The sequence below is a fragment of the Centruroides sculpturatus genome, unplaced genomic scaffold, assembly GCF_000671375.1.
Source record: "Centruroides sculpturatus isolate CEXI.00-Female unplaced genomic scaffold, Cexi_2.0 scaffold5, whole genome shotgun sequence".
In the NCBI taxonomy this organism is placed as follows: Eukaryota; Metazoa; Arthropoda; class Arachnida; order Scorpiones; family Buthidae; genus Centruroides; species Centruroides sculpturatus.
The window spans coordinates 194,251-221,983 of NW_019384397.1; the positions used below are offsets into that span (position 1 = coordinate 194,251).

At 24.8% G+C, this 27,733-nt stretch overlaps 1 protein-coding gene across 1 annotated transcript in view; it reads right to left on the bottom strand.

Moving 5' to 3' along the window:
* Positions 1-4,301: 4,301 nt before the first annotated feature.
* Positions 4,302-27,733, bottom strand: part of LOC111618462 (transcription factor LBX1-like) — a 50,436-nt gene continuing 27,004 nt past the window's right edge. The window contains exon 2 of the mRNA XM_023360004.1: positions 4,302-5,754. Coding sequence (XP_023215772.1) covers positions 5,405-5,754 — 350 coding nt within the window. The 3' untranslated portion in view covers positions 4,302-5,404. The remainder of the gene's footprint in view (positions 5,755-27,733) is intronic.

Consider the following 27,733-nt stretch of genomic DNA (forward strand, 5'->3'; position numbering starts at 1 on the left):
AAGAATATTGTAGTATTTAATAGAGAGGCAAAGTAAACATTCAATCATACTCTAAAAATAAACGTTTTTTTGTTTTGTTGTTGTTAAATCAATATACGAATGTGAATTTTATTAGTACATTACAGAATTATAAATGTACAGTACTTTGTGTAATCTTATACTACATGAATGCAAATCTTGAATGCAAATCTTCATTGAGTAGGCTAATAAGAAGAATCAAATGGATATTAATACGAAATGATTCTTATATTTGCATTATAAGAGCTTGAATAATTTTTTTTTTTTAATTTTGGACTCTTTATATGAATTTTAATGCTTACTTTGTAATTTAAAAATATTAAATTATTAATAATATGCAACAAATTAAACTTTAATCTAATCTTAAAATCTGTAAATTTCGGTCACAATATACCTTAACTGTGTGTAGGCCTGGAGTTAATTGATATTTATGATTAAGTTTCAACTCAATTTTGCCTCATTTTGCAAGTTTTGATATCGTATATTGTTGTTATTTAAGACACATTAATATTGTTTCAACTAATATATTTAACATTAAGGATTTTTAGTTTTAGATAATAATATAATATGCATAATTCAAAGCAAGGTGTTTTCAAATATTTAAAATAAATATAGATTGAAATATTATATTCTATAATGATATTTTACATTGTATTGACTTGTAAGATTTACAATTCGAGAATATAAACTTAAATTATATTTAAAAAATTGCTCTTGATGAATTTATCTTTCATTTATAAACTTCTGTCAAAGTTCTTAAAATTTCTTTCGTATATTATATTTAAATTATAAATTATTATTGTCATTTTTATAATTGTTAGTTCAATAACTTGAAAAAAAATAAACAAGAAATAATTATTTAAATATTTTCATATTTGAAAATTATATAAAGTTTTGAGATTTTTAAATTTGTAAAAATTAAATTTTGATTTTTTTCATTTGTTTTCTATTTAGTTTATTTCATGTATTATATAAATACGGTTTACGTTCGTTTATCTTAAAACGTTAGAATTTCTACAAAACTTTAATTAAATACAGCAGCTAAATCAATTGCTGAAATTTAAATTTAATGATTAAATATTTCAGAATTATTCTTTATAAAGAATTGTTTATTTCAATTCTATCCTTTTTTTTTTATAATAATCTCAGATTTTTTCCTGTCCTTTTTCTGTCATTTGTATATCTTACTCGTTTGACAATCATCGTGTTTATGGCCAGAAAGGACAAATCTTCATATAAAATGATTTAAAAAAACCTAGAAATGTTATGTTTTCCTTGTAAAATCTAAATTAGATGAAATGTGTGATTCTAGAATTACGATTTTTTTTAACTTAAAAAAATAATACTCGAAGCTTATTTTAGGCATAAAATATATAGGCCAATTAATTAACGAAATTCAAAATTAATTTAATTCTATAACGAATTATCTCAACACAAATACAAATATAGATAATAAATCTTTATTGCACAAACTGATATGTTAAAGAGAAAAAAAATAATAACAGAGGAAAATTCTAAAAGCAGGAACAAAAGTCAGATGGTCACCGCACCATCTTTATTCTTTAAACAAGAAAAAAAGTTTTTTTCTATTTTAATTTGACAATTTTCCACATAATATGAACACTAATTGTACATACATTCACAATCCGACAATATGTATTTTATAATATAATTTTATTTTTTCCTCAGTCCCTTTCGTGTTATGAGGCCTGATAGACCCTATTTATTATTAATGAATAATGTCACATCACAACTACAGCTAAATGGTGATACTTTCAAACCCGCTTAAAGTAGCTAATTAAAAAAAAATGTGAGNGGTCACAATATACCTTAACTGTGTGTAGGCCTGGAGTTAATTGATATTTATGATTAAGTTTCAACTCAATTTTGCCTCATTTTGCAAGTTTTGATATCGTATATTGTTGTTATTTAAGACACATTAATATTGTTTCAACTAATATATTTAACATTAAGGATTTTTAGTTTTAGATAATAATATAATATGCATAATTCAAAGCAAGGTGTTTTCAAATATTTAAAATAAATATAGATTGAAATATTATATTCTATAATGATATTTTACATTGTATTGACTTGTAAGATTTACAATTCGAGAATATAAACTTAAATTATATTTAAAAAATTGCTCTTGATGAATTTATCTTTCATTTATAAACTTCTGTCAAAGTTCTTAAAATTTCTTTCGTATATTATATTTAAATTATAAATTATTATTGTCATTTTTATAATTGTTAGTTCAATAACTTGAAAAAAAATAAACAAGAAATAATTATTTAAATATTTTCATATTTGAAAATTATATAAAGTTTTGAGATTTTTAAATTTGTAAAAATTAAATTTTGATTTTTTTCATTTGTTTTCTATTTAGTTTATTTCATGTATTATATAAATACGGTTTACGTTCGTTTATCTTAAAACGTTAGAATTTCTACAAAACTTTAATTAAATACAGCAGCTAAATCAATTGCTGAAATTTAAATTTAATGATTAAATATTTCAGAATTATTCTTTATAAAGAATTGTTTATTTCAATTCTATCCTTTTTTTTTTATAATAATCTCAGATTTTTTCCTGTCCTTTTTCTGTCATTTGTATATCTTACTCGTTTGACAATCATCGTGTTTATGGCCAGAAAGGACAAATCTTCATATAAAATGATTTAAAAAAACCTAGAAATGTTATGTTTTCCTTGTAAAATCTAAATTAGATGAAATGTGTGATTCTAGAATTACGATTTTTTTTAACTTAAAAAAATAATACTCGAAGCTTATTTTAGGCATAAAATATATAGGCCAATTAATTAACGAAATTCAAAATTAATTTAATTCTATAACGAATTATCTCAACACAAATACAAATATAGATAATAAATCTTTATTGCACAAACTGATATGTTAAAGAGAAAAAAATAATAACAGAGGAAAATTCTAAAAGCAGGAACAAAAGTCAGATGGTCACCGCACCATCTTTATTCTTTAAACAAGAAAAAAAGTTTTTTTCTATTTTAATTTGACAATTTTCCACATAATATGAACACTAATTGTACATACATTCACAATCCGACAATATGTATTTTATAATATAATTTTATTTTTTCCTCAGTCCCTTTCGTGTTATGAGGCCTGATAGACCCTATTTATTATTAATGAATAATGTCACATCACAACTACAGCTAAATGGTGATACTTTCAAACCCGCTTAAAGTAGCTAATTAAAAAAAAAATGAAAGAAATAAATTTAAAAATTATGAAAAAAAACAAATTTTTATGATGAAATGATCCACCTTATCAGCTCAATAAGTTTTTTCTTTTTATAAAGGCATAATTTGATAGTACAGATAAGTATATTAATATGATATTATAGATAAGCATAGACATAAATTCCCCCAAATAAAGCTTAATTTTTAGAGATAATTTACAAATAATATATTAAGTCTAAGTTTATAGGCAAGTATTGCCTATTTGTTAGACTTATAAATATTTATGTTATTATAAAATATTTTTATTTTTTTTTATAATTTCGATTATATGAAATATAAAAATTTAATTTATTATAAATAATAATAGCAATATTCGATTGAATTATACAAATGTAAACTACAGGATAGAGGAATTTATATTAAATATTAAAGTTTAATTATGATTAAATCACGATAAAGTATTATGATTGTTTCTTAAGGAAGAGTTTTAATTTTTTTTTTTTATATTCACTAGTGATAATTTAATTTAATTTTCTATTAAAATTATCTAATTTGAAGTAAGCTTATTCTATATAAAACATATTTATACTCGTTTGAACTTAAAATAATTTTGTACTTCACGGTTTATTCGTTATTATTATTATTTTTTTTTTACTAAGTTAATTTAAAGTAAGTTTTTTAATTAGTTTAAACTACGGGTAACCTTTATAAATTACTAACAGTAGTTTGTGGATAAATTTATTTGCATCACATTTAAAAATATAGTTGATAGAGCTTCAAATTTTATTAAAGTTTATAAATAAAATTCAAAATTGAGTTTGTTTAATAAAACAATTAAACCTATTAAACTAATTATTTGATTTGTTAATTTATTTATAACTTATTTTAATTCTATATCAGTATAGAAAGGAATCGACGAATTAAATTAAATTTTATAACGTCAAATAAAAAAAGGGGAGGGCCAGAAACCCATAGCTTAAACCACTTTTATTTCTTCAATTATATAATAATGCTTAATTGTTTAGAATTGGAATGATATATATATATATTAAAAAAACTTTTTAACAATTTTATAACAAATCAATCATAATTATTTTAATATTATGATCGCTATCTGAAATATATAGGCCTATATATTTATTTTAATAATGTATTCGGCCCTTAATCGTGATAAAGTACAGTACATAAAGCAATATGAAAGAATTTGTTCGTTTTAAATTGACCTTAAGAGAAAACAATTAAACAAAAAAAAACACTTCATAGGCCTAAATATTAAATAAGTTTCCCGGATTGTGAATTGAGCCCATGATGTGTAAATATGATAATATATTTAGGCGCCTATATATATATATTTATATATGTATGTATATATAATATGTATATATATTACATAGTTATATCTCTCAATTGGGTTTTAAAAACCCAAGGACTAGCTTCCTAATATTTTAATCCGCTCCAGGAATTTTTTTTTCTTGATAATCTTTCTAATCTTCTGATTTTTACTGTCGTAATTCATAAAAAATATTGTTTATTAAATTGTGTCTATATAATTAATTTATATACTTTTCTTAATTAATATTTAATCTATATTTTAATTTTCGTATATCTAAAAGGCTAATTTTTATTATAATATGGAAAGAAAGGGCATTAAAAATACCTCTGATTATATTAAAATTATAGCTTAATTTTTTTAAATATTAAAAAAAAACAATTTAATTAATCTTCGTTTAAATTCATTAAATTATTTCAATTTATAAAGTTTGATATAGGCTATATATCGTTATATGGACGGTTTTCTTTGCTATCAACGAAATTTAGGTGACCAATTATAGTATTTAAGGAACAATTGTCGCAACCAAATATAGCGAATTTTATATTATACTTAAAAAAAAAAAAAGAATAAGATTTTCTAATCTTATGCACACTTTGGTTCAGCACTTTTACACACTTAAGAAGTTCAGTGTTTCTATAAATGGCAGTCATTATTGATATAAATTTAATACAACGAAAGTTAAGTACGTCCGACCAAAATAGTTTTGGTTTTTTTTTCGAGTTTATAACAAGAAATTTAAATGATTTAATTCTTTACAAATGAAATAAGAGGAAAAAAAATGAATGTAAAAATTCAGAAGATTTTTAAGATTATTATGCAAAATTTCTTTCACGTCAATCACTAATTTTGTGCACATCTTTCTTCATCAGATTTAGATCTTGTATATTATCAATAATCGTCTTGTGAATGTTGTGCATTTTAGCTGCGCTGACATCTTTTTTTAATTCTTCCATATCTCTTTTCAATTTCGCTCTTCTATTCTGAAACCATGTGATGACCTGTGCATTTGTTAATCCTAAAGATTGGGCGATTTCGTCCCTGTCAGCTGGTGATAAATATTTTTGATAAAGGAACCTCTTCTCTAATTCAAAAATCTGATGATTGGTGAATGCTGTTCTCGATTTTCTTTTCTTCTTAGGTTGTTGACGATTGCTAAACAAATTCAGATGATCTTGTGACACATCTAGAAATAGATATGAAAATAATTTTATAAATTTATTACAAAAACGAATCACGTAGTGTGTGAATTAGTTATATAAGCAATATCTTAATCTATCATTGGAGAAAATTATAATGGATGATTAATATACTTACAGATAGATATTAAGTATATAATATAAACTATAAATATACCTTCTACAGGCCGAAAAGAACAGTTGTATTAACAAATATATAATAATTATCTTCTTATTAATACAATATACAAATAAATAGAAATGAATAAGAGAACACATTATAATAATACCGCTTGTATTAAATTAATGAGAAATTTTTAAGCTTTACACAGAATTTGAGATTAAATATTTAAAAAGTCGAATATGATCCATTTCAGTTTTGATCAAGAATTTTAAATAATTGAAATCTGATGTATGAAGAAATTGTTGAAATCTAACCGCAAGAAAACGCAATTTCAACAAATAAATTTTATTTTATTAATTATGAAGTATTAAAAATGTTTCAATATCCATTCAATTTAACTATTATAATTGAAATTTATGAAATTTTATTATTTAGATTCAACCTATTAAATAAACCAAAATTTATGAATACTGTACTGATATTAACAGATAAATATTTAATTAGTATAATATGGAAACTAGGGAAAAAATTCACTAAAATTATGGCTATATTCATTTATAGTTAACAGAAATTTGAGAAAAAGTTTGGCAAATTTGTATGTTTTAAGTATAGAAGAGCCTAATATACTGTATATATATTAGAATATATTACAAATATATTAGAAGATTATATAAATAAATTAAAGTCCATAATTCTTTACATCATAGGAACAGCAAAAACAATAGAAGTGGAATCGACTTTCCTTTTTTTAGCACTTTAAACAAGTAAAATTGTTGAACTTTGTCTCATATTTGTATATATCTTCTAACTATTTAATTAATTAACACTATATTCATGCAGATATATTTAATTAACTTGATCAACAACATAAGAAATTATTTTAGATTTAATTAATACTAAATTCTTATTCAGGTTTTTATTTCGTACAGTGCATCTGTTTTTCTCTTAAAATGAATTATAAAATCTATTATAATCTCCTATTTCATCTACAAGAATTAAGAATAGAATCTACCAAATGTCAATCATATTATGTTAGTTAATTACTTGCTGACATCATTTAAATTGCCTAACTAGCACCGTCTAACACGATTCTTTTATTTATAATAATAATTAAAAAAAACATTGCTAAGCATTTATTGTTAAAATTTTAATTTAACGAGTAAAAAGTATAATCAGTTTTGTTCTTAAAAATAAATCAATTGTTGGGAATTTTGAATGAATTTAATTGTTAATTTTAGAATATAATAAATGCTATTTAATGAAAATAATTTATTTTTAGTACTAAAAATAATTATTTTTCACTCCTGATAAGATATAAGTCCTAATTATATTCCATTGTTTAAAATAAATCAGAAATCTTTTAATGTGTCTAAATTAATTCATAGTTGGGTAGATCGTGTTTTCGACTAATTGACTGTGATAATAAATTATTTCTTCTGATAATTAAGACGAAAACTTAAATTAAAATTCTTCTCGGTTTAGAGAATAGTGCTCAGTAAAAATAGGCATATCATTTGATATCATTTGGACAAACAAAGGATTTGTCGTTTGGTGAACGTCATCAGCTCTTATCTCAATAAAAAGTTAAGTCATGATTTATTAAAGTTTGTCACGTCAACTTTCCACTTGGATGTACGAAAACTTCTATTTTTCCTACGTCTGCAATCGAGATGTCATTATCTCTGATCACGTATATAGTATACTTGCTGTTGAAAATTCGATTGCTTGTCACTAGAGATAGGCTTATAGTGGAAAGCAGATAATTGCTGGATGGGTTATAGGACTCCTATAGTGACAATTAAATAATTCGTGATACATTATTTCTGCTAATTGTTGCAAGTTGTTCACTGCATGTTGATCAGATCAAACAATTGTTTCATGCAAATGAAAATAGGGAAAGTGGCTTTTAAATCTATTGAGTTTTAATAACTACTATTTAATTGTATGAGTCTTTGAGGTGGGAAAAGGGGGAAGTTCAAAGATTAATGGTTTTATGTTAATGCTTAATTATGAACTTGAGTTGTATCTATGAATTTTAATGCATTATAGAAATAATTTTTAATTGAATTCATTCTGAACAAAGTTANCTAAATTTGGAACAAAAACTCTTTGAAAGAATTTATTCTTAAACAATATTTTTTACAATTGAAAACAAGAGTTAAAATTTTAAATTTACTCGTAAACAAAGGGTTGTACCCGTTATAAACCACGCCCCTCTTCATTTCTATTGGATCATCTTGAAACGAATTAGAGAAGAAGCAAAACGAATGCACCGTGACCGTAATCCACGCCCACTCTCTCCCTATCGAGAGATTTTTATCGTGTGTCGCACTATTGTCATAACAGGTGTAAATCTGATGAACAGGTAAAAGTCTGTAGTGTGACAATAATTGCATGCTATTTAAAAAGGCACGTCGAGTAAAATTTACTCAAAATATTAATACTACAGTATTAGCTTAATGATAATTAGTTTCAAACAAAAAGACTTAATAAAATTAAATTATTTCAATATTTTTTTATTATTATTTTTACTTTATCGAGGGTGGGTCTACGAAAATTCTTTCACCTGTCCAATCTCTTTTAGAATGCTGGCCTTTATCCAAGGGCACGAATCTGTTAGGAAAAAACCTTCGAAAGATATAATTTGGGCATCTGGAGCTAAGCTTCGTATCTTTTTTTATCTTTTATAATGATTTCCAAGACGTTTGCGATATATTTTGTACTTAGAGATATCGACTTCGTTTCATTTTGTATAGGTTTATGTCTAAACATAGAATCTGTGTAAATCTATAATGACTGAAGTTAAATTCGTTTATAAAAAAATAAACTGAGAATTATAGATTCGCATAGACTATTCATCTTGAATAAATTAAAAGTTAATTCAAAGACTCACAAAAGATCCATGCATCGAATTTTGGTTAAACTTTATAATTTACTGTAATTTTCCTTTAAAAAAATCACGTTAAAAATTTCAGTACATTATTATCTACAATATTACGATATAGAAACAATAGGTGTCATAAGAAAAATAGGATTTAATACTTTTATTAGCTCTACGTTTTTCTAGTTATCTTTAAAAATAGATTTAACTCAAATTATAATAAATTTCACTTAAAATTTGATAAATACTGTAAAAATGTTAATAAAAATAGCATATCATTTTGACATAAAGTACTTGAAATAATCCAATGATACAAGTTAATAATTATCAGATCTATTTAAAAAACAGGAAGATACTGTACAAAAATAATAACTTGCATAAAAAATATCATTTGAAAATAGGCCTCAAACAAAACTTAATGACAATTTTAGGAATTATAGAATAAGTCAGAACAAGACTTAATGATTTTGTCCCATTAAATATCATTTAGTCTTTAAAAGAAGTTTTAGGCTAACTTAGATGAAATCTATGTAGGTTGCCTAATTATCGAAAATCTAACTTTATCTATATGCTTGTTAAAGTTTTGTAAACATCATTTATGTAGGCTTCCTTCTATAATAAGCCTCAGGTTAAGTAGCATTTCGGTCATAGGCCTACATGTAGAACTTATAGACTATTAGTCTATTTATTGATTAATCTCTGTTTCCGTGAAATAGAAAATGAATTTATGATTGAATATTATAAAAATTCATTTTATTAACTTTGTTTTTGTTTAAAATCTGGGTGTATTCATAATTATAATTTGTTCTGTTATAAATTAAACATAAGTTCACAAGTTATCTAAAGTGTAAACTTGAATGAGTAAATGTTATTCTGTTCCTAAAGTTCTTTAGGCTGTTATTTTTGTAGTCATAGAAAAGCCATTAAGATGACAAATGGGCTAAAATGTTATTTAAATGCTACTTTGATAAGTGAAATTAGCTCTGTAAAATGTAAGAGAAAGAGATAGGACGGAATCGATAAAGGGATTGGTGAAAGGCTGATAACATCTAAGAAAAATAATGTAAGCTGAACTTATCAAATCAGACTTCAAAATCTCTAAAACATACTTGCGTCTATTATTATCTACAAAATATCATCATTATTTTGATTGTAAAAGTTTTAAATCAAATTCTCTCCTTCTATTCTCGCAAGATATAAGAAAATAGTAGACCCTATTTATAAGAGAATCTCGAGTATTAATTTTAATAAATCTGAAGTAAATTTATCGCCCTGTTTCAATTTATCAACTGATTTTCATATGTTTAATTATCAAGTGTTTATTAAACTATTTTATCTTAAAAAGTTAGAAATTATGCCCAATTGATTTTTATAAGATTGGACAAGCAATTCACTAACGTTTCATTTTGCCGTATCAATACAATTCTCATTTACACTAGACAATTAAAACATAGTACAGTATTTAAAATTAAGCATTTCCACCAATTGTAAACATTAAATTAAATACCAAACAATATCCAAATACCAAATTCAATATCCAAACTTTGTCCTTTATTATATGTGTTAATTAAATTTCAAATATTCAAACGATCGTTTCACACGATCGAATTCATACAATAGTTATCATACTCTCTATTAGATCCATTCTTTATTTCACTAAAATAACAAAAGTATAGTTAATAGGTTCTATATATCTCGATAAAACGTAAAAAGCTATTCTGAAAGGGTAAAATTAATAAATATTAAGGCGCCTCTAGTTACCATTTCATGAAATTATCTCGGATTACATTAACAGAGTCTGTCACATATGAAAATTGAACTTCGAACGTAGAAAAACTACCAATTATGGACAATTAAGCCCGCAGCATCTGATATTTATTCATTCTATCTTCCTTCCATTTTGTTACAAATTGGACTGAGTTCAGTCGTGCATAGAATAAGTTTTCCGGGATGTAATTATCATGAATAATTAATTGATGGTTATTTAAAACTATAGAGATTATTACCGTATCATTTGTAAGCTCGGATTTCGATTGGAATAAACGATAATTAATTTTTTTTTTTTTTGATTTTTCGTGGGACTTCTAAAAAGCTCTAATTGAAGCTTATGAGAGATAGAGAAATAATTTATTTAAATCTATAATCTAAATACAATTCAAAGTAAAATTGCATATTCTATCTTATTTTATGTATAAGAGGATTTAATATTGTATTTATAGAGGATTTAATATTATATATTGTATTGTATTGTCAAAAATATTGTATTTTATGAAACTTTTTGATGTAAGCTATGAGGTAAATTTTAATCTATAAGATAATTGAAACTTAGAGTATAACATATACTTATATTAGATTAAATTACTTTATTTGTTAGAATTTTTACGTTTTAATCGAGATTCCTTATCTTAAAATATAGTCATGTTCTCTGGAAAAAATGTGTTTATATACAAATAATGGAATAGAAGCTTAGAATATATAAATTTTTCTAGCATTGAAACAAAAAATATTAAACAAATTAATTTCTATTACGATTGATAAAGGCTTTACCTAAATATTAGAATAATTTTATAAGTTTAATTTAATGTTTCGATTTACACAGTTAATTGATATAATTTTGAATAGAAAAAAAAAGAAAAAGGAACTAGTAGTTTCAGCTTCAGAGAAAATAATCGAAGAAACTATTCGTGTAAGGTGAAACACAACTGTCAGCTAAATTCTGTAACTTATTAATTTATAAATTTCTTCATCTCAATTAAAAAAAAACAATGATGATGAAGCTAACAAATTTTTAATACTCAATTTTTTAATCTTTCATTTTATGAGATGGATTCACTTTAAATAATAATAAATGTTATCACATTCTTTTAACATATCACCGGCTGAGAACCATTTTGTTCTATTCCCAGTTTGGATATTTTGAGATATTAATATTAACCTTTTCCATATCTTTATCTTTATCCAATTCTATTTTGACTCCATTAAAATTTGTTCTATGTCTATTCTCTTAACGGTTCTCTTAAACTATCAAAACCAATTTCTCAAAACTTACAAAAATGGATATAGAACGAAGTAGATCTTAACCAGTGATACATTAATTATATTCTTTGGCAGAAAAGAACTTTGAATTTATAATTTAGTGTGTAAATATTATGTTTTTATATAGGCTATATAATAAATGAATTTAAAACATAAAAATATTCTATTATGGAATATCTGTTTGTTATTTTAACTTTTCTACAAAATTTATGGAATTAAATAATTGAAATAACGATATGGTAAGCAGCAATACGTCATATTTTAAATCTTTTAAATTTAAGAATAAAAATAATTTATTTTTTTAGTAGATAAACTGAAATTGGTAATAAAAGATATCAAATTTATNATAACTCCATTGAATATAAATATAGTATTTTACCTTGATTTAAACATCAAATTTAACTTTTTCAAGCTTGGTTTTTAACATTGATCTTACAACAAAGCGCAACTTATGATAAATAAACGAAGAATGATCACTTACTTATATAACAATTTGGCAAATAATGGCAAAGAATCGATGGTCAGATAAATTTAATGAAAAGTCTAACGTCAATCAAACTGAGAATTATAGATTGTAGATAAGGCAACAGCTGCAAACTAATTACTTTTTATGTTCTTAAAAAATTAAGATATAAGTTGAAATCTTTTCTAATAAGAATTTAAAAAAAAAGTAAAATCGACAGGTGATTAACACATAAAAAATATACACTTAATCTTAAAATATCATTGACAGCAATTAACATATCAATATATAAATTAGATAGATTTTCAAACGATATTTGATTTACATTATCAGATTTTGCTTTAAAATAAAGTTGAAATGATACGGCTTTAATTTTTTAAAAACTTTTTCCGCCTATAGGCATTGACAGGGCCTTTTCATGCCTATTAGTCTATTAGTTCGGACAGGTTAATTGAGATCACTAGGTAATAAGGAAAAGGGCCCGACATTGAATCATGAATGGGCATGGATGGGAAAATTTCTGACTCGAAACTGTAGCCTAGAGCTTTTACCGCATTTATCATTTAGTTTGAAATTTCAATTTTAATAATCGTCGTATTGTTAATTCTATAACAAGTCCAAATCTTTATTTTAAATTAAAAAAAAAAATTAAAACCTAAGTTTAATTACAATCAACAGAAATGATTATTTGTTGGAAATTGCAAAATTTAATCATTATTCAAATTTAGCATCTGTTTTATCTCTGAACAAAATAACCAGAAATCTCTTAACGTTTGAGTATAAAAATCTAGTGGAAATCAATTTTATTTTAATAAAAGATAAAGAATATCGGTTGAAAGAGCAATTGGAAGCAGGTGAAATCATCCAAATCAGTCATTTGTCATTATTAAATTCGATTTGCGATTTATCAATGTTGAAAACGGATTTTGAAAGCATTTCACTTGTGAAAAATATCTTGCCAACATACAGGCTCATTTACTTTTATATTTTTTGAAATGTTTATGGACAAATTTCNATGTTCAGTTTATTCCTTCACAGTAAATCTATCCAATCGATGCGAACATTTTGTCATTTTTTATAATTCTTAGATGTAAAATTATAGACACTAAGTTACAAGTTATTAGGATGATCAGAAATTAAATTATATAATTCAATAATTAAATTTTATTTAAAATTAGATAGCCTACATTGATTGTAAGTAGAATCGGCTTTTTAACGATATCTAATTCGCCTTCTTAAAGTTAGTGACAAAATTATAGTGCTTCATACATTATTAATGTTGCTAAATATCTGAATATATCAGCGATTTAACCGTTAGTCATTTATTTGATAAATAGTAGATCTAATCGTAATAGGTCTAAATAAAGTTAAAATTGGTGTTATTATATCTAAAATTGTTTCCAGTTCATTTATATAATTTTTAATAAGTAGAGCATTCGGTATCTTCATAACAATCTGTGGAATCAATTAAGGAAAGTGATTCCTATAAAATTATTTCGACCTTCTAACATTAAAAGTAATGGGCAATTACTAAGTTGTCACTTAGATCTACTAACTTTTTTTCAAAATTACCTATAATGTAGCTAATGTTATTTTGATCTCAGGAAAGGTAAAGGTGGATATTTTTTGGCAAAGGTAGAGAGCTAAAGGCAGGTGAGATAAAGTGGGAAATATTTCATTATCTACTTTATCCTCATCCAAAACTATTTCTGATAGGTGGATAAATAACACCTTGTCACTTCTATCTAATATCAAATTCCTACAATTTTGTATCTGACAGCAATTTTGTAAAAGAGAAAATTATACTTCCAACTCTGGCAACATTTTATCAATATTTTAAACTTGAATAATACTTGACGATCGAGCAGTTTATTTTGCCTTATTTTCTTCTCAAAATGATTAAAATATAATACGGGTAATTTATAAAAAAAAAAATATTTCTAAGATAAAAATAGAATTATCTTTAAGTAATCTCTTTAAGAAACGTCTTTATTAATAAAATAACTAGATCCATCAAAATAAAATGTAAGCTTACTAAATATAATATATATAATTAGGCATAAAGGCCCATTATTAAGACGGGTTAAAATTAAATTATTATAATTTTCTTTTTAAAATTCTATCTCACGATTTTAAGATTCTATCGTAAGATGATAAGCCCTAATGCATTCAGATTAATTTAGATTAAGTTTGAATCACTATTTATAATCAATACTTAACATTTTAAATAAGACAATCTCTATAAAACAGCTAAATAAGATTTTTTAAAAAAAACATTTTTGACTAATTTTGAAGATAATTTTGCTTAAAACAATATAATTAAACAAAAATATCTAAATATAAAACTAAACATTTAAATTGTTAATTTTACTAATATTAAACTTTTTAAACAAAATAAAATTCAAATTATATTAATTATAACTCCATTGAATATAAATATAGTATTTTACCTTGATTTAAACATCAAATTTAACTTTTTCAAGCTTGGTTTTTAACATTGATCTTACAACAAAGCGCAACTTATGATAAATAAACGAAGAATGATCACTTACTTATATAACAATTTGGCAAATAATGGCAAAGAATCGATGGTCAGATAAATTTAATGAAAAGTCTAACGTCAATCAAACTGAGAATTATAGATTGTAGATAAGGCAACAGCTGCAAACTAATTACTTTTTATGTTCTTAAAAAATTAAGATATAAGTTGAAATCTTTTCTAATAAGAATTTAAAAAAAAAGTAAAATCGACAGGTGATTAACACATAAAAAATATACACTTAATCTTAAAATATCATTGACAGCAATTAACATATCAATATATAAATTAGATAGATTTTCAAACGATATTTGATTTACATTATCAGATTTTGCTTTAAAATAAAGTTGAAATGATACGGCTTTAATTTTTTAAAAACTTTTTCCGCCTATAGGCATTGACAGGGCCTTTTCATGCCTATTAGTCTATTAGTTCGGACAGGTTAATTGAGATCACTAGGTAATAAGGAAAAGGGCCCGACATTGAATCATGAATGGGCATGGATGGGAAAATTTCTGACTCGAAACTGTAGCCTAGAGCTTTTACCGCATTTATCATTTAGTTTGAAATTTCAATTTTAATAATCGTCGTATTGTTAATTCTATAACAAGTCCAAATCTTTATTTTAAATTAAAAAAAAAAATTAAAACCTAAGTTTAATTACAATCAACAGAAATGATTATTTGTTGGAAATTGCAAAATTTAATCATTATTCAAATTTAGCATCTGTTTTATCTCTGAACAAAATAACCAGAAATCTCTTAACGTTTGAGTATAAAAATCTAGTGGAAATCAATTTTATTTTAATAAAAGATAAAGAATATCGGTTGAAAGAGCAATTGGAAGCAGGTGAAATCATCCAAATCAGTCATTTGTCATTATTAAATTCGATTTGCGATTTATCAATGTTGAAAACGGATTTTGAAAGCATTTCACTTGTGAAAAATATCTTGCCAACATACAGGCTCATTTACTTTTATATTTTTTGAAATGTTTATGGACAAATTTCATAATTTATTTTTATAATTAATTCTTTACCTTTTATGGTTTCTTTCTTTTTTCTTTTTTTCTATTATAAGATATATATATATAGTTTATAATAGAAAAAATATTTATTGCATCAAATTTTTATAATAATAATAATAATATAGCTTATAACAGTAGGCCTATATATAAACTTCATATACTGTAAGATATACCTTCATAAACATTAGGTTATATATATGCCGTCACATCTATATTAAAATTTATATGTAAGATATAGAATATCGATATTATTATAAAAATTTGATTTAATTTATAATGGAAATTGATAAATTTTATTTTAACTTATTAAAAAAAAAAAAAAAACAGTAACTGCAACTTGTATAGCTTAATGAATTCTAAGAACTAAGTTAATTATAATAAAGTATAATATTGTAAAGGCTCTATTTATAGCCTATATATTAGACTATTAGCTAATATTACTGTATATTTTATATGAATTTAATTTTTATAAAATCCATGAAAATAAGATTATTTTGAAAGCGATGGTCTGGAATATGAAAATAAACTATAAAGTTGAATATAATTCTCAAAATTTATTTATTTTTATTTTTTTTATTTTTAATAAAACGACAAAACTTTTTAAAGTTTTATAGATTAAAGTAAGCTCACATTGACAAATTTACAAGTTCATATTGTTATGGTATTGGGTATTCTTTATGAATTTATGCGGTTGGCTTAACAGTAGTAATTTAAGCGTGTCTGAAGCGTGAAAGATAGGCGTAATTGCTTAAGGGAACATCACCAAGCTTACGTGTAGCCTATAGGCATACCCGTATGGATATAAATATCTGAGAAGTGACAGATGTGCCGAACATAACTGAAAGCAATTCAGGCATAACCAAAATATAGAAAGTTCCGACGAAGATCTAGATCTAATAGGTTATGAAAATTTGATGAAATTAGTCAAAAATTTGATGTACAAAAATTACGTCAACGAGTTAAAAAAGATGGTTGGCGTCGTCGGAGCGTGTGATGTCACCGGAAGTTTTGTTCGTATCCGTGACAGGATGTGATCGAGAGGCGCGTGAAGTTCTTTCTAAAGAAAAGATCCCTGGGGCGAAACAAAGATTGCGCAATAGATTTTCCTCACCCAAAACCTCATATCAACATTTAAATAGGCTACTTAATAGCCATATATGACCCATTTTACAATAAATATTTACGTAGTTCATCGAAATTCACTTGTCCTAAATTTTTGAGAAATGCTCTTCTTTTTTTATATCATTTTTTCTTCCTTTTTTTTTAAACTGGAGTAACTTCATATTTATATAAAAGACTTTCTTACAAATATAGAAAATATTTGCAAGTTTCAAACAATTAATTATAGGCCTATATACGAAGAGAAACCTATAGTTTACTTAACAATAATAATAATAATAATTTTTTTATAGGCACAAACCATGTTTATATTAGAAGCTTAATGGTGTAATCTCGGGACTTATTTTACTTAATATCTAAATCTTAAATCATAAAAAAAATATCAAGAAATGTTAAATTTTCAACTATATAATATAATTTTTAATGTAGTTAAAATGATTTTTCAGTATAGGCCTAATATAGGCCTGTAGATTATCATAAAGTTTCAAAGAAAATCGTGCGCATCGTAATTTTTGAACGATAAAAGGCAATAATATTTCATCCGAAACCAATATTCACGAACTACTCTACATAAAAAAAAAATTATTTCAGAAATGTAAAGCTGAATGATTTCACGTAACTTTTAAAAAACTAAATCATGCATTAAATTATAATAATCGAAAATTGGCCTTATAATGTTATCAGATCTTCCTACATCTTTGAAATGAGCGTAATGTGTTACTTATTTTATGGTTTAGATTTTTTTAAAAATAATAAAATAGTTTTAAAAGATTATGTGAATCATTTGAAGGAGTTAGTAATAAGTTATTAAAAAAACTTTTAATACAGATTTATCTAGTTAATAATAAAGTATAAAATCTAAAAACAAAAGAAGAAAGAAATGGTTCAAATTGGAACATTTATATGATTTTAAAGACAAGAAATAATAAATAATAATTTATAATTTATTTAACTTTTCAATTTATAAAATTACTTTATTAAAAAGCTTACTTCTTCATGTAAATTTTGATCTTAAGATTTCAATATATTGAGGGATATTTTTTGTTTCATTTCGTTTCACTTGAATTAGGATAGTAATAAGGTAAAAATTCCTTGTAAATTGTTTAAAATTTTAAACATTTTATAACATAGGCCTAATTCTATTTCTTAGAAATATAGACAAAATTTTAGTTCGATTTCTTACTTATTCTTGAGAAACTACACGTTACTAAGAAGTACTGAACTAATTCAATATTAAACCTAACAAGCAAAGCTTATCTAGTAACATGTCTAATATCAAATTTTCCCGGAGGGCTTCGGTTTAGATGCAGGTGTTGGATGTTCCGCCCATTCAGAGGGAGAAAGAATAGCGAGTGCATGCAGTACAACGCATTCTAAGGTCAAAAGGGCAAGGAAATGATTCTTTTATTGTAAACTTGCTATTAAAAACTTGAAACAACAGCTAAAAATAGGTCGCTTATATATATATTAAACGAAGAAGTATTACAGTTTTATTTGTTCAAGAAGATAAAGATCGCTTCTTTTTTCTTCGCTAAGCATTAATAAATGGTAACAAAAATTAAAAAAATTAGAGATTAAGTAGCTTATTTATCTATTTTTAATTCTATTTTAAATATATAATTATTAGGTACTAGATTTAAATAATAGTTAGCTGTGTATCAATTGTTTAGATTTCGTAGAAGAAACTCATCAATATGATCTTAAGAACTGTTATTTGTAGACTATCTCTTCCTAAAGTAGATTACAATTGACATGATATAGTTATTGTTCATTCAAAACAGATAAGAAAAGGTTTTTTAAAAATAAATCTGCAAAGTTTTTGCTTTTTTTAATACCTTAAGTGCAACTAAATTACACAGAATAATTCTAAAACAAATTTATTGTAGATTATAATAAATCCTTCAATTGTTTTTTAATTAATAAATTACTAGGAGAAATTATTAGTAGCAGCACATAGACTAACATCTTTAAATTAGCCATGGACCATTATTATCTTCAATATTTATTATATCTTAGAAAAATTGTAGTTAGATTGATGAAATTAGTGATAAATATAGCAGATAAAGGAAATAATAATAATGATAATAATAAACCGGATATTTTGAAATCTCAATTATATTTTGACAGAATAATATCTCAAATGAGACAATTACACTCAACTTTGTCAATTTGTCTATAAGAACGTCAAGAAGATGACATGAAAATTACTTTTTTTTGTTAACAACTGACGTACACGTAACTCGATGACATTTTACAAAGGCTGCCTACCTAAGCTAACAATATCGTTTGTTGATAATAATCTGTATTTATGCTTAATTAACTAGGCTACTGTTAATTAGGCTCTATCTCCGGATAATTAAGATTCTACTGATTTACTGAGGCCAATACTTCCAAATTATTAGCTTTTAATTTGTTACATGAATGCTTTCTTGATTCATTTTAAATTTATCTTGCTTTTAAAAGCAAATTTATAGTTATAATATTTATCTGCAATTTAATATTTTTTAATGGGAAGCATCAAAATAATTATTTAAACCATTTTAATGTATCTAGTATCAAATTCAGAATTAAAATATCTGACTACGTAATTTGATTAATTAAGAAAAATATTTAATTAGATTCTTCTGGAAAATTTTAATGATATCTAACACTAATATTAGCAAATTTTATTGAGCAATTTACGGATTTAATCAGATTATAACTGATTTAATCAAAAGAACAGTAATAAGATTTCGTTAATTCTTTAAAATTGTCAAGATCTAACAGATAATAAAAACAGAATTAATCCAAAATAAAATCTTTAAACAATTAAAATCAACTAAAATTTTATTTAAAGCAACAGAAATCTCTCAGGCTATCTGCTACAAGATAAGTTAAAATCAAATTAATAGGTTCAGTATAATTTATCACATATAAAACTGTCGATTTTATGATCAACTTAGTAATAACTAAAACCAATATTCCTATAGAACAAATAAAACCGATTTTAAAAAGTTATAAATAAATGTAAATACCCGGTAAATCGAAATTTTATTGTGAAGAACATGTAGATGGAAGCTATCAAATTCCTTCCTTCCAGTCTTTATTCCCTGAGGCTTTCACAAATTACTTGTCTCTGAAAATTACCCCACTACTCTGTACCCTCAGAACTGTTTTTTGCGTGCATTTACACGCCTCTACTTCCCTATCAAGACCTATTTTTTAAAGTTTTCTTATATCTGTTAATTGCGTCAGATTTGTTGATTGAAACATCTTTGTTACTATAATTATTGGGTCTTTAATTATGTCTTATTAAAACACTAAATGTAGAATTTTTTACACCATCAAACAGATGATTTAAAATAAGATTTTAAGACTATAATTAACAAAAGTTATGGAGTTACGAGAAACTGGCAACTACTCTAGAATTTAAAGATATCGTGATTTTTATATTTTGACACAGAAGACTGATTTTTTGGCTAAGTATACGTTGGATCTTTACATCTTTACTGATAATAGAAACATCAGGAACTAAGTAGATACACAAGTTATTCGTGTAGCAATTTATTTTAATCTAATTTAACAAAATTTTTGCACAGTTTTCTATGCATCAAGTTAGATATCTAATAATAAATCTGTAATGAAACCAATCTTATAAACAAATTATACAGAACTAGTAAATAGAAAATGGGTTATATTTATAACTTATTTATAGAATTTAAACCATCTGCATAAAAATTTACTATAGAAAAACTTAAAAAAAAAGACAGTTTTAATGCAAAATAATTTTAAAAATGAACTATTAACCAAATTATCTATTAGTTTTTTCATAGAAAATCTATTTAGAATAATTCTTATCCTCTCAATATCTTTTATAAACATATAAAAAGCAGCCAAAAGAAGTTTAATAAATATTTACTCAGTTATTTATAAATGAAATTTGAAAAACGTAAGAATGACAATAAAATGATCCTAGTTAAAATCGTAAAGCAAAACGCGTGACACAATGCTAATTGGAACGTTGTACGTGACGTGACATAACGCTCCGTTCTGACATCAAGACAAGACATCTGCTACTTTCGTTTTTCTTTAGCTTCTACCTAATTGATTTTAGTCCCCTGTAATAACTTTAATGCCGCTGCGGTGAGATACAAGAATGGAGTTGTGGCGTGTCATCCAAGCAGCCATGTGTGAAATCGTTCCCATGAAATTTTAATGGTCTACCTTGTGGACAATAGATTTACTTACCTGCAATCATTTACTATTTCGTTTATTTTGGTGTGAATTTCCTTTTTTTGAGGTCATTTTTATAGCTTAATTTTCACACCTAGATAAGCTTTTTTTTTTTTTGGTCGTTTGTCGTTTCATCCATTATATAAAAAAAATATTAACATTATGATGTAAATTTTTTTCCTTCTCGATCTTTTGAATCTCGGTTTGAAGGATCACTAATGTTAGACGATTGACCTATTTTGTAAGCTTGTAGGGCCCGGGGCAGGGCCGGCTGTACAAAGAATTTTTAAAGATATTGGGCCCTGCGTGAGAAGGATACTAATTTTAGTAATAGAGTTCTATATTAAAAATTACTATTAGATAAAAATAAAACCATAAACTTTTAAGAATTCATCCTAAAATTTGGAAAAAATTAATATTAAACTGATCATTTTAAAACTTTTTACTGAAGGCCTTTTTTTTTACAATATAATGTTGCACTTATTCCTATTTTTTTTAAACATTAATTTAAAAGTATTAAAACGTTTATTTGATTTTTAAGAATTAAAGAAACAACAAAATAGCATTTAGTAGAAGTTTCACGTACTCAATAAAGACCCTTACTATAAAAGTCTGTTGTTAATAATTAAGATGTAGACTAAGATAGTGACAAATTGAGATTAAAATATTGATATTAATCAGACTAAAAAATTAAAAAAAAAATAAAGAAAACTGATCTATTAAAAGTTGTAAATAATATAAATTCTGTTCCATTTCTATAAAAAGTATTTTGAAGTTATCGTACATAATTTAAATAAACACGATTTGATATTCCTATATTTAATAATTAAAGAACATTTTCATTAAAAAGTTTCTTTTTTGTTGGTGAATCTATATTATTTTTTCTTATAAGATCTAAGAATAGACTTAGATCTTAGATCTTAAATAGCCAGCAGGCTTTGAGACCCAAGAATGTGTTGATTGATTGAATTTAATCGCCAGGTTGATAGAATATAAAGTAGATTCTACAACGTAATAATCATCTTAAAATAGCATTTAGATTCGTCTAACGAATAGAATGCTGTAAATTAATCTTTCCATTGGTAAAATCCTACTTACTATTTAAATACACCAATACAAAACTTATAAACTTGTACTGTACATGAATGGCAATATTTTACATTGATCAATATACATAATTTTTTTCTGATTTTAAGCTTTGCTTGCTGATATTATACGAAGGAAATTTATTAAGGATATTTATTTAAAATAAAGTTAATAAAATTAGTATATGAATTAATTAATAAATATTATAAATAAAATGTTTAAAAATTTAATGATATAACAAGCATTTACTATTCAAAAGAAAAGACTTATAGAGGATATATTAATCAAAGTCTAACTTTTTATGTAGCAATGTCCTTAAAAGGGAAGATAAATAGGTATGTAGCCCACACAATTCAATACATCACTGGACAGTTTAATAAAAGATAGATAGCCTACATTATAAAACATTAGTGTTCGAGAAAACTAGATCCTAAAGAAATCATGAATGAAATCAACTCTGCTTATGCAACTGAATACAGAAATTGGTTATACAAGAAGCATACTGATGTAGAGATAATTTTACCATCATTTTAACGCTCGAAGAACTTATAATAGTGTTGAACTCATGGCAAAATTTTAATCACATATTGAATTTGTTAGCTAATCGAAAAAAAAGATTCCAAGAAACTTTCGATTGTTAACTTGAGATGAAAAATTCCATTGACATCATCGGAATGTTAACTATTAACTGCGGCATGCAATCCCATTATTCATATATCCCTATAAGTTTCCATCCATTATAGACCCTCTATTTTTTGTGAAAAATCGATAAAAGCCGATTATTCAATCGAGATGAGTGAACAAATTCCGAACCGTTTGCACTTAAGAAGCAATTTAAACTATATCAGCTTTGAAATTTATGTTTTATTTTAGATTTATATAAGAATATAACTTATTTTAAATTTTAATCTTTTATTTTTGAATATTTTCTCTAATAATGTTCATTATTTAAATAAAAAAATAATAATTTCATTGATATAATTCATCGTGATAGAATCGCATCTCTAAGGATTAAATCATGGAATACGTTCAAAATTTTCAATAAAATTAGAAACTAAAAGATATAAGCCATAAACTAATTAATACGAAAGAAAATAAATAACAGATAGACGAAATTTAATGATAGAATAAGCAGAAAATAAAATAACGAAGCGAAATATTTTCGTGTTGTTAGCCATTATAAACTCAAAGAATCAATGAGTTTTATTCAACGTTTGCGTTTCGGATCATTTTTATTTTAAGATTTATTTTAAAACAAATTCAATCAATCAATATAACTTAACTCTAAATTTTATTATAATGTACATAAAATTCTTTATAGACACGCAACAGATGCAATAAATAGGAAAAGAAACATTAAATTTTGTAATGAAAAGTCTAAGTTAGTAAGTGAATGAAAGAATATTTACTAATTTTAACATACAAAAGTGACATCTCATTAAATATACAGTATACATGCTTATATTTCTGTATGTATATATTGCCTATATATATCCTGATGATCTAAACCACTCGAGACTGAATGAATGAACCCATAAGCGATTTTTTTCGTGACAGAAAAAAGCTAAAAATAAAAGGTGAGAACAGTATCCGTAAACCGTATATTTAAAACCGGTACATTGCATGTTTTATCGCCTTCTTAACGGAAATAATGGCTTCCCCATTTCAGCCCTTCTATAAATTACCATAACGATCACGTGGAATTCATTATAGTACCGCTTAATCGGTTTGTCGATGCCGATAATATACTAAATTGAATTTTTATTTTCTTTTTTTTTAATGTCGTTTATAAATACTAATTAATAAAAATTATATAAGAAAACACGCGTAAAGAAAACAAAAGAAAAAGAGAAATAAGGGGGAAAAAAAGAAACACGCAAACGAAATCGTTTAGAAACAAAAGGTACAGAAATAAGATTAGCTAAATAGGAAAATAGCGTGTTAAATAGAAGGATAATAGGGGTAAAAACGGATAGCTGGCTCTACTATTTCAACAAGAGGATGATGTAAAAGCTACTTTATTATAATATATATGGAGCCCTTCGAGATGTATTAAGAAAGAAAAATTCCGGTATAGCATCAATAATGTATTATTTATATTGGAATTCGGTGTCAGAAGTAAAATAAATAATTTAACTTGGTATTTATACTCATGCATTTTGATTTAAAATAATTTAAGAGAGTTTCAGATACAGATTTTATATAAAAAATTCAATTTTTCATCTCAAAAATATCTGTTTTAGTATCAATGTCTTTATATTAGAATTAGGCGTAAAAAATAGATAAAAATGCTGATGTAAATTATTATTTTACATTATTTGCATTTAAAAAATACAGTATAAGAAAATTTTAGAGATTTTTATATAAAATTTTTAATAAAATTATGTTTTTTTCTAAATAAAAAAATAATAATGTTTTAGGAAATGAATTGTCATTAAAGTTTAATTTAAGTCTTCGTTGAAAAAATGTCGGATGTATTAAAGTAGCTAAATTAATTATTAAATATGAGATAGATTTGTTATTTATTTTAAATTTTTTTTTCTTTTTAAAAAAGATCGATACAAGTAGACTTTGCNTTCTTTTATATACAAATAGCCAATAGGAAGGGCACCCGACAATAACGTCTTGGAGGGAACGAATGTTGATTGGATTTGTTATTTATTTTAAATTTTTTTTTCTTTTTAAAAAAGATCGATACAAGTAGACTTTGCATGCAATTGCCTGATCACGACATCTTTCATTTTGATTGTTTTGATGGAACAATGTTGCATAGTAAACAATACAAATTTAGTATACGATGTACAATTTTTTAAAATTTTCCAACGATTTATATCCACTTAAATTTATCATTGTCATATTACTGCCGTTTTATTGTCAATTAAACAAAAATTGGAAAAGGAAAACGAAATTATATTATAACTCTATAAGGTCATTCTAAAACATCTTTGAAATTTTATTATTTTAATGGCTATATGATTTAAATAATGTCATCGGTTATAAAGATTCTAGTGGAAATAAATATATATTTAAAAAAAATATATATATAGTTTATGAATTAATACTTTCGTCTGTTAGCCTACATAAGATAATTTATAGAGAAATAACGTATAAAGGATTTGGCTGTTGGTTAAATTCTGAATTTCAGGGAAATTTATAAATTAAACAGCAAATTCTGCAATGATATAGGCCCTATATATATATAGAATTATTATCCATATATATTTCGTTCTTAATCAGAATATCTTTGATTATATTTGAAATGTTAAATTAAAGAACTAACGAATAATCTGCTATTTAAATGAATGAGGTGATATCGAATTTATAGAAGGGAAGCTTGACTGGAAGACAAATGGCAGATTACTAGATGAATAGACAACAATAGATCATGGGTCAGATATTTCGTATTAAAAGATTATTCATCGGAAAATTTCGATGTTGAAAAACGCGAATATAAATCTCATAAAGTGCTTAAACTTAAGTATAGTTATTACGAATATGCAAATAAGTATTTTGCAAGTTAAATTATTTAAATATATCAATTATAGACTTGTAAAAGTTTTGTAGTTGAGTAGTTTACATAAAAACTTATTAAAAACCACATTAATCATTAATGCTTATTGTTATTGCCATGAAAAAAGGGTGCTACAAAAGTAGTTTTTCAAAAGAATAAATGGAAGAGTGCATACATCCAAAACACAACATGGCATTACACTTAAACAATAAGAAAGAAAGGGGGTGTATTAGGAAGACTTACAATCAATTTGACCCAGAGCAAGTCAGCTGGATAGGAAAGAAGCTAAGTGTGGCAGCTGTCTATGACGTAATAACAGGTTGCATGTCGTCCTTTGCTAGACTAACCCTGGCGACACAGGGTGACGAGCAAAGGAAATCCATCTTCCAGAATTGCAAGGCGGTACTTGCTTGATTGTACGCTTTAGTTGACAGGTAGCCCAAGGGTTCCGAAACCGGGACGCTAATGGAGGTCAAAGGTCAACGATTACAACGTCGTGATGGGGAATAGATCGTCTAGTCGGGTTAGATTTAGGGTTAAATGTGGTCCTCTACCTTCTCGAAATTATAATTTTTCTTAGTGTGTCGAGAGACCTTTCTTTTTATTATTATTAATATTAAAAGCTATTTTACTCGCGTACTATTCGGTGCTTGCTGTGCTTTACAGCGTAGTTATTTATCCATACTGATAATTAAGATTTACATTATAGTAATAAGCAGAGATAATAGCCTAAACATAAATTTTCAGTTAGTTAACGTTTCTCCAATGTAGTTTATTTTAAAGTTAAAATACAGATAAACACGTAAGAAAATTTTTTTGTATAACAATATAGTATTACATATTTTAAACATTTTTATTCAAATATCAAAGCTAAAGCTTACTAGATAAAATTAAACTAATTAAAAAAAAAGTAAATTATAAAAAATAAAAATTTTAAGTTTATTTTATAAACACAACTGATTTTACTCATTAAATAGGCCTAATTCTATTTTAAAAAGTCGAGTTACAGCACTAAGCTTATTAATATTGGCTTATTATAAATAAGACTTCTCTAAACAATAAAGTAGGTTAATACTAATACTTATGAACTCTTTAACTTTGAATTATTAAAAATATTAAATAAAAATATTTNTACAGCTTAAGTGAATGATCATTGCTCAACGTTATTACCATCTGTCGATAACCTAAGAGGTTGACAATCGAATTAATCGTCATGGAGTAAATAATGATTTTTATCTAACAAATTAGCAAAAGCTAAATGAACTGATTTTTTAGGAATTAACATTAACATTTACTTTAATTTATTTCTCTATTATCTAAGCTGTTTTTTAATTATTATTATTATTATTAAAACATTAAATTACGTTAGTCTATTATCAAGATATCTGATTTATTTTTAAATTAATAATTTAAAAAAAAAGTTTCATGACTTATTCAACTTGGGGCAACACACGTGCCCATAGGGATTCCTTCCTTTTCTGTATAATCTATATCTATATCCATATCTATATATATATATAATCGAGACGAGTTGATAATGATAATAATAATAACAATAATAATAATAAATTTAAAAAGATAAAGATCTCATGCAGATAGAGAACATGAATAAAAGTTATTTTTTTTCTAAGAATATAATAAAAAAAAAAAAACAGAAAGAACTTGATTGTAACAAATTATAATTGAATTCTGCAACAAATAGATCATTTTTTTCTTTTTATAAATATTCATTTAATATTTATTTTAAAATACTCGTATTATTGGTTTTAACTTAGTTGTCATTTTAATTTCCATCCATTAACTCCCGTTTGCTATATTAATAAATGTTGGCCTTTCTTTATCGATATAGATATAAATTCGTACAAGAATACACTTTTCGATTTACAAACCAAAAATATTGATTTTAAGATATCCCAAAAAAAAAACTATTAAAATATTGATACTGTCCTAGTAAAGGTAACTATTGAAACTACTACTGTACGAAAGATAA